General features: G+C 36.8%; 1 protein-coding gene across 2 annotated transcripts; it reads left to right on the forward strand.

The window, feature by feature from the left end:
- The first annotated feature begins 950 nt into the window (after window positions 1-950).
- On the forward strand, window positions 951-7783 carry LOC114746376 (copper methylamine oxidase). Of its 2 annotated transcripts, none has more exons than XM_028934593.1 (12): window positions 951-1372; window positions 2064-2173; window positions 2253-2558; window positions 3151-3275; window positions 3353-3683; window positions 3761-3976; window positions 4097-4333; window positions 4775-4960; window positions 5821-5961; window positions 6267-6535; window positions 6989-7070; window positions 7367-7783. In XM_028934593.1, the coding sequence occupies exons 1-12, from the start codon at window positions 1168-1170 to the stop codon at window positions 7484-7486; spliced, it is 2328 nt and encodes a 775-aa protein (XP_028790426.1). In that variant the 5' UTR covers window positions 951-1167; the 3' UTR covers window positions 7487-7783. The 2 variants fall into 2 exon arrangements, with proteins under 2 accessions (XP_028790426.1, XP_028790427.1); XM_028934594.1 differs by having other exon boundaries at window positions 952-1372; window positions 3163-3275.
- The last annotated feature ends 1646 nt before the right edge of the window (window positions 7784-9429 follow it).

The following is a 9429-nucleotide window of genomic DNA, read 5'->3' on the forward strand; positions in this document are numbered from 1 at the left end:
TAACTTTTCTATTTTTAAGTTTTTTTGGTGATTTTTTATTTTAATAAATACTATCTCCTGTTTTTTTTATAAGAACTCGTTTAATTTTTATTTTGGTCCTAAATATAAGGCTATAATATATTTTGTCTCTCATATTTATCCATTTATTTTCAAGACAATTCTTGTAATAATGATAGTTCTAGTCAATACACTTGATTAGTAATGATATGTTAAGAAAGATTACACATATTTATTACAAATAAACAGCTTAACTAATTTTTTAATTTATTCAAATTAGTCAACTAGCTTTTTCTTTGTGTATTACATATAGGCTTATAAGCTAAATAAATGAATATACAGAAAATGATATTATGTGGATTAATAATTCATATTGATCAAGAAAATCATCCATTTATAAAGAATATTAAGGCACTGTTTGGCATGAGGAAAATAGAGGGGGGAAGGGGGAGAAAAATTTTAATGAGTTCTATTTGAAATATTAGAGAAGTGGGATTTTAAAATTTTAATAAAAATAAAAAATGATATAAAAAATGAAAAAGTTAATTAAAAACTTTTAATCTTACTTTTTTAATTTTTTAAATTAAACTTATTAAAATTTTTCCTCCCGCTTCTCTCGTACCAAAAAGATTTTGCATGTTTTTGTTTTCCTAAGAATTAGGCGCGGGCCAGGCCTAGTCAAAATTGGACTCGCTGATGCGAGAAGGCGTCTTTTACCGTAAAAGAGCGTAGTACCTCTCCGTGTGACGACTCCACCATCACCACCAACTTCGATCCAGTGCTTATCAGAAATAGCCATGACGGACAAAGCAATAACGCTTTATATATATATCACTATCCATTATAGTATTGCTGCTATTTAAAAACGATAAGCGAAAACCGACTTTCCCCGTTCGCTTTGGCTGTCGTCATTCACGGGAAAAGGCAACTTCTTCTCTTTTGAAGAGGTCTCTGGATCAGCTCACTACCCTTGCTCCTTCTCCCCTATCCTTTATTTCTTTCTTCTTCGTTGCTGGTTCAACAGTCACGTTCGTATTGATCGGAGTCTGAGACTTTCCGAGTGGCGGCGGTGGAGAGTGCTAGCAAGTTTCTTGTGCATTGTTGTATGTCAGTGGGATACTACAGTGAGATCTACTACGGCGGATACGGTGAGCTCGCTAACCCTTTACAATGGCCACAACTCAGGAAAAAGCGGCGCCTTGTTGCGGCGACAATAACAACCGGAATACCTCTACAGATCCTTCGCTTGTTAACCGATCCTCCGCTTCGACCGGTCCTCCGGCGGATCCGATCCGAAACAGAGCCTCCGTCCCCACCTTGATGGCCACTGTCGAGCCCTTCACGGAGCCTCCTCCACAAACTGCTGCCACCAAAGGTTTCCTACTTTCTAGTTTCTATCGCTATTTTAAGATATTTTGTTCTTTTTCAATAGATATTTTATTTATTTTTGTATTTTTTTTAATTCCATCGGCTGACTTGCTGTCTGACTTGATCATGTTGATAAGAACATGAAGGCAGTGGGGATGAACTTGCTGAAGTAGAATGGGCAAATTGCCCATATCAAATCGTTTAGTCAATTTTATTTGACTATCTTGTCTAAAGGTAGAAACATTAAAAATGCTTCTTACAAATATTTTTTCATAAAACGACACAAATTTGTTTATATATTTATTTTTTATACCATAAAAATACTTTTAAAACCAGTTAGTTTTTACCCAAACACCTCTGACACCTCTTAAGTTGTCTTTCTTTGTTCTAATTTGTTGACTTTAAAAAATCTGGCTGGCATAATATCTTTCTCCCTATACTCAGTTTGCTCACCCATCATTCAGCTTGTTTAGTTGGTTAACGTGCGGAAATATTCCGTATCCTGGGTGTTAAATTATGACCTGATTTCTTTAATCAAGACTCTCAGAATTTTAAACTCCCTGTTCTGGACATTTAGCTGAATGAGATCATATCAAATGTCGCATCTACCCGTGACCCTTCTCAGTCTGGTCAACAAGACAGCATAGTAGATTGTGACAGTGATCTTACTTTTAGATGTTTTTCCCTTGTTGGTGTAGGTATCCCAGTCATGATGAGAGCTCAAACCAGCCACCCTCTGGATCCACTATCTGCTGCTGAAATATCTGTGGCTGTGGCTACTGTTCGGGCTGCTGGGAAAACCCCTGAGGTCAATTAAAGAATTGTCTTTATATATGGAGAATATGCTTTTCTTTACGGTTTGATTAAATTCTTAGATTTCATGTCAGGTGCGTGATAGCATGCGCTTTGTTGAAGTAGTTTTGGTAGAACCAGAGAAGCATGTTGTTGCACTGGCAGATGCATATTTCTTCCCACCTTTCCAGCCATCATTACTCCCCAGGACAAAGGGTGGACCTGTGATTCCTACTAAACTTCCCCCAAGGAAAGCAAGATTAGTTGTTTACAACAAAAGGTCAAATGAGACAAGCGTATGGATTGTTGAACTCACTGAAGTTCATGCTGCAACTCGTGGTGGTCATCACAGGGGCAAGGTCATTTCTTCTGAAGTCGTTCCAGATGTTCAGCCTCCTATGGTATGGAGATTACTTTACCATGCTTGAAAATTGTTATGTTTTAGGATTCGTAGCATCTTCCTCACTGCAAACCTGATTGATGATAACTGTCTTCCTCATTCCCAAAAGCATGCATGGATGGCTGGTAGAATTGAAAAAAACTGCAAATTCTGCTGGTTCTTACTGATCCTAAGAAGTACTTGGCATCTTCATTTCAAGTTTGAATAACTAAATAAATTGCTGAACTGCTTGCCATGGTTCCTTAAAAAAAATGAATATTTTCAAAGACAACAAATAAGCCTATGCATTGTTTGTAACAGGTGCAAGTCAATTTTCCTATATATTGACTTTATGGTAAGCAAAGGAGGAAAAAATTTCATAATCCACCCTTTTATTGCTGTCATAATAAAAGAATCATATAATCATGGTGGGACAGAATAGGATAGGTCAATCCATTACGGTTTTCTCATGCCCGTGCATGCTGCCGTATGAATAAGTTAGGACTTGGGAGCCATTGCTACGTTGAGTATGACTGCTGTTTCCTTCCTGACTCATTAATCTCTATGACCATTTTCACTTCCTAGATGTAATAAGAATTGGTCTCAGTGATTAGAAGCATTTACAGGATGCTGTCGAGTATGCTGAATGTGAGGCTCTTGTAAAGGACCATCCTCCATTTCGAGAAGCAATGAAGAAGAGAGGGATAGAAGATATGGATCTTGTGATGGTGGATCCCTGGTTAGTTGCTGCCAAAATTTCTTCAGTTAAACTATTTGTTCTTTTAAATTTTGATTTTGGAGGGTACATTCTTACAGGTGTGTAGGATATCATAGTGAAGCTGATGCTCCTAGCCGCAGACTTGCTAAACCATTAATCTTCTGTAGAACTGAGAGTGATTGCCCCATAGAAAATGGTTATGCTCGCCCAGTTGAAGGAATCCATGTTCTTGTTGATATGCAAAACATGGTTGTTCTTGAGTTTGAGGACCGTAAACTAGTCCCTCTTCCTCCTGCTGATCCATTAAGAAATTATACAGCAGGTGAAACACGGGGAGGAGTTGATCGTAGTGATGTGAAACCTTTACAGATTAATCAGCCTGAAGGTCCAAGTTTTCGTGTCAATGGGCATTTTGTTCAATGGCAGAAGGTAGTTATGTCAATGTGGTTAATTTTGAAATTTCTTTGTCAAATTGATGATCTCTACTTCTGATTTTTGATTTGCAGTGGAATTTTCGTATCGGTTTCACTCCTAGAGAGGGTTTGGTTATACATTCTTTAGCCTATGTTGATGGTAGTCGAGGTCGAAGATCGGTGGCCCACAGGTTAAGTTTTGTTGAAATGGTTGTTCCTTATGGTGATCCAAATGATCCTCACTATAGAAAGAATGCTTTTGATGCTGGGGAAGATGGGCTGGGTAAAAATGCTCATTCTCTCAAGAAGGTTGGTATTTTCTTTTGTTCCAATGATTTCGTTTTTCCTTTTTACTTTTGTTTCAATCATTAACCTTTGTCTACTCTAGATGGAATTGAATTTTTTTTTTTGGCTATGTCATTATTACAGGGCTGTGATTGTTTAGGTTATATCAAGTATTTTGATGCACATTTCACAAATTTTACTGGAGGTGTTGAAACAATTGAGAATTGTGTTTGCATGCATGAAGAAGATCATGGCATGTTGTGGAAACATCAAGATTGGAGAACAGGTTTGGCTGAGGTTCGACGCTCTAGGAGGCTGACAGTATCTTTCATATGTACTGTAGCGAACTATGAGTATGGATTTTACTGGCATTTTTATCAGGCAAGTCATGATGCCTACATTGATTCACCTGTGAATGAGTTTTAAGGATATTGGTAGAATGGCCAAGTGATTTTGGTGCCTAGTGATCTGAACTTTATCAAAACAAATGCAAGAAGTGTCTGTAGTTGTGAGTTCAAAGGTAGTATGAGCTGGAAAGTTTCCTGAAGTTTCCATGCTATATTTGGCTGAGCATAGCAACCAAGCCAGAAAATAAGAATTGATAGCATCTCTTGCATATTCATTTTCCCCAAAGCTTCTGTGATGAGATCTGATCTACCAGCATAGCTATGAAACATGTGCATTTGCCTATTCTTAGCTTATTTGTCTTCATACAGTTAATGATATGTTTTCAGGTTCTCTTGTATGAAATCAAGTTGAATTTCTCAGTCAAACTTCAAGCACGTAGGTTAATCAGCTTCATGAACATGTTTCTTCTTGCAGGATGGAAAAATAGAAGCCGAGGTCAAGCTCACAGGAATTCTTAGCTTAGGAGCATTGCAACCTGGTGAATTTCGAAAATATGGTACAACTATTGCACCTGGATTATATGCTCCTGTTCACCAACACTTTTTTGTTGCTCGTATGGACATGGCAGTTGATAGCAAGCCTGGGGAAGCATTTAACCAGGTCTTTTTTTTTTCCCCCCGGTCATCTGACATGAATCAGATGCCCTTGTTTTGCTTGGTTGACAGTTTTGTTTGTTGTAAGCAACATCTTTAGCTTTATTACCATTTCTCCTTGGACTAATTATGGGGTTTCCTAAATTAGAGTATTTGAAAAATTCTGAAAGTTTACCTTGAAATAAGCTAGGAACAGTCACTTGACTTCTAATAAGTGAGTGTCATTGGGAGGAATAGTATTTTAAAGGCAAACAACATGTAGAGTAAGCAAGCATAAGGTGCTTAATTTTTCACCATGTATATTTCCCTCAAGCTTATTATTGTTAGCAAGGTATTAAATTAATTCTAATTTTAGCAAATAGTCTGTATTTGATTAAATAATTATTTAGCATGTCCTTTTCAATTTGTATAATTACTTAAATTTGACTACATACCATGAAATTCATTTAAAGCAACTATGAAACACCAAAATGTCACAAATTTGATAAAAAATATTTACTTAAATTTTAATTTAAAAGTATTATCACATATCTTACAATTCATTTTAAACAGTGATTATTAATTATATGAAACATAATTTATGACGTATAAAAGTTAAAATGTCATCATAATTTAGTCGAAATCAATGGCTGTTTTCAAGATGTTAGGTATAAATTACTGTGATCTATGATGTAGCTTCCCATGGCTGAGGCATCTACTTTTTATGTTTTTTGGTGCTTGCATGTCTATTGCTTCATAAAAACCAAGGAAAGAACTTCTTTCTTAAATTAGTATTGCTATCCGGTATTGTCTGCTTCCACCACAGTTACTTATCATTGCCTTTCTATGAGAACATCAAACATTATTAATAGGTATTTTCTATACCAGGTTGTTGAGGTGGATGTCAAAGTTGAAGAGCCAGGGCAGAATAACATACATAACAATGCATTCTATGCCGAGGAGAAGCTGCTTAAATCAGAATTAGAAGCAATGCGTGATTGTAACCCATTATCTGCCCGTCATTGGATTGTAAAGTTTTCTCACTTGCTATTTTTTCTCTTATCACTCTATTACTCCATTGTCTATGTTCTTTGTGATCCATGGTTGATATTAAGGGGAATGGGACATGTCTGAAATATCGAATGCTTCTATACCCTGCCATTCGTAATAATGTTAAGGATGATTTATGCTTCATAGTTTTCTGTTTATTTGTTCATAGCTCAGTGCTTCCACCTCCTCTTCTTTCTTTAGTTGCTCAAATATTAATTGCGTAAATGACTTGCATTACTTTAATAGCTTCCAATTACAGTTGCTAAAGTGATTTCCTGTTTTAGGTAAGGAACACAAGGGCTGTTAACAGAACTGGGCAGTTAACAGGTTACAAGTTAGTGCCAGGCTCAAATTGTCTACCATTAGCTGGTTCAGAGGCTAAGTTTCTAAGAAGAGCAGCTTTCTTGAAGCACAACCTTTGGGTCACACCTTACAAATCTGATGAGATGCACCCTGGAGGAGAGTTCCCAAATCAAAACCCACGTGTTGGAGAGGGTTTGGCTACTTGGGTTCAGCAAAATCGCCCATTGGAAGAAGCTGATGTTGTTCTTTGGTTAGTTCACTTGATTCTGCTTGTGAGATAGTATTAGAAATGACAATGATTAAAAAATTCTTGAGTAAAATCAGGTTTGCAGAAGATTGGTTGGCCAAGCCAATAATCAGGAAGAGCCTTGTGCAAATGTCCAGGATATCTTTTTGTGCCCACCTCTGACATGCATTCTGTTTATGATATAAGCTAGGTCTTTCTATCCGTTGTAGACATGATTTCCCAAAGAATATTTTGTGCACAGACCCTGCTGCGCATGCGTTTTGCTATATGAGTTTGCTTTATGCATGCGTCAGGTTGTAAATTATCGCATTGTGTACTGGAACATGCAGTTGAGTTTCTCATAATTAGCTTAGATTATGTATTTTGACTTCCATTATAGAGTTTTTACTCCTTTCACTTTTCCTTGTGGCTGCTTATGCTTAGCATTCAATATCTAATTTAATGACATTGTTTCAGGTACATATTTGGCATAACACACGTTCCTCGATTGGAAGATTGGCCTGTCATGCCAGTGGAACACATTGGTTTTATGCTTATGGTATCTTTCTCAATAAGTTTATGCTTATACCGTTCTATGCTTACAAAGTTTTTTCTGACAAATTTATGAAGAACGTGGACATTATCGCACTGATATGGACTCGTTTATCATAACATTCACATCTTTGGCCATACTAAAATGCTGCTTACCTAACCAAAAATCCATAGAACTCTCACATATGTTGCAAATTAAACTGATCCGGCCTTGAATATTTTTCAGGTCCACCTGAATTTAGATGCAAGTACAATTTAGCATGTTTCAAAACAAAACTAACAATATTTTTGTTCATGGAGCAGCCACATGGTTTTTTCAATTGCTCGCCAGCAGTGGATGTACCACCTAGCGCAAATGATATGGAAGACAAGGAGGCCATGCCTTCCAAGCCCAGCCAGAACGGCCTCATTGCTAAGCTCTAAATGAACCCAAAAGCTACACTGTTATTCTGTTACTGATGCCTAATTAGTGTGTTGTTATTGCTTTTTATTATGAGCCAAGGAGTTCCTTATGGTCCACCTGCATATTTGAGAACAGCCGATTGTGTGTAGTAGTGATTTGGATTGGCTTCAGCCGTTTTTATTCGCTATTAATATTTCTCCCTTCCTGGGAGGGGGGAGTATTTCGTACTATTCAAATGTGAGGATCTAAGTTTGAACTTACAGTTCCAACTTTATTATAAATTTGTGAAAGTTTCTGAATCATATCAGTTCAACAAACACATGCTTTGCCTGGTTATGAATAAATGTTTTCAATATGAGACCCAATTCGTTGGACCGAAAAATACAATTGCAGAAGAAAAATTTGAGAGAAATTAAAAAAACAGAGAAAAGAGCAAGAGAATTGAGTTCAACATTCTCCATTTGCTTTTTATTGGAGGGGAATATTTTCCATTTCTTAGGTCAATAAATTTCATCTAAATTCATCATTTTTTTATTTTTTGAAATCCATGATCTTCCTTTTGATTCTTATTTAATTCTATGAGCTTTTTCAATCTCAGTATTTATTAATGATTTTGATAAAAATATTAAAATATTGTATAAAATTGTGACAATGAATAGTTTTTTTTTTTTGGGAAATCAAAAGGAAATGTTTTGATCTCGAAAACACACGGGAAGAAGGACATTTTGGTAATTCAATGGAGAACAGATGACAGATGTTTGTGGAAATATGCAATGGAATGGAATTATTTGGCATTTCGCAAGCGCTCACCCGAGCAAGACAAAATCCAATTCCCATTCTTATATCCCCTACAAAGATTCACAGAAACGTATTCTCCGGTGACTCAGATTAAATCTCGCTCTGACTCAGCCTAGACTCGCTTGGCTCGTCCTCTTCAAAGATTACTGCTTGAAATTGCTCACTGAAATCAGACAAAGTATCGAGAAGATAGTCGTATAGTCTCACCGGAATGGGTTTGATGGAGATCGACATAGAGAAGGACGAAGAGGAGGAGGAGAAGCCGATTGACTACCTGCTTGCTTATTCGATTCTAAGAAGCTACCAATGAACTCGCTGCTGCGCTTGCTCAGGATAATGATAAAAATAAGATTATTGTTGAACAAGAACTGAGTTTAAAAATATGATAGTGGTGGGACATTATCAATGCAGTATTGCTGGAAGACAAAACAGCGACAACATCATTAGAGATACCCTCAATGCTGTTGGTGTGGGTGGCAAGCTTTCTGATGTCATAATGACTTGTATTACTAGCTCCTCCTTTAAAATCTTGCGGAATGGTGAGGAAACGTTAAGTTTTACTCTAACAAGAGGCATATGCCAAGGGACCCAATATCTCCTTATATCTTCATATTATGTATGGAGAGACTGAATTGTATTATATTGAACGCTATTGAAGATGGTTATTGGGCTTCGATTAAATTAAATTTTGAAAGTCCTAATATTTCGTACCTATTTTTTGCAGATGATCGTTTCCTCTTTAGTGAAGCTACTAGTTTTCAGATTGAAGCTACGATGGATGGCATGAATTCCTTTTATGCTCTATCTGGTTAGAAAATAAACAGGGCAAAGACCAAAATGTGCTTTTCTAGGAATGTGCACTCCTCCAAAGCTATAGATCTAAGCCAAAAAAAAAAGAGTAGGACTTATAGGTGACTTGGGCAAATATTTGGGAATCCCCTTGATCTATGGAAGGGCGTCCTATGTCAATTTTGCTTCCCTTCTGGAGAAGACACAAAGAAGACTCTCAGGATGGAAACTTATTTGTCTTAATTTTGCAGGAAGAATAGTTCTTGTTAGAGCAGTCCTATCTGCTCTTCTCTCTTACTACATGCAGATTAGATTGCTCCCTAAAAAGCCCTTGGGACAATTGGAACAGAAAAGTAGAAGCTTCTTATGGGGAGAA

This window comes from Neltuma alba, unplaced genomic scaffold (genome assembly GCF_004799145.2).
Source record: "Neltuma alba isolate B1F8T4 unplaced genomic scaffold, ASM479914v2 tig00004952_pilon, whole genome shotgun sequence".
In the NCBI taxonomy this organism is placed as follows: domain Eukaryota; kingdom Viridiplantae; phylum Streptophyta; class Magnoliopsida; order Fabales; family Fabaceae; genus Neltuma; species Neltuma alba.

Bases quoted from the DNA above. Each gene is read 5' to 3' on its own strand.
- LOC114746376 (XM_028934593.1), top strand. From the start codon at position 1,168: ATGGCCACAACTCAGGAAAAAGCGGCGCCTTGTTGCGGCGACAATAAC. The intron at 3,276-3,352 runs GTTAGTTGCTGC...ACATTCTTACAG, and splicing joins CTTGTGATGGTGGATCCCTG to GTGTGTAGGATATCATAGTG. The intron at 4,334-4,774 runs GCAAGTCATGAT...TTCTTCTTGCAG, and splicing joins TTTACTGGCATTTTTATCAG to GATGGAAAAATAGAAGCCGA.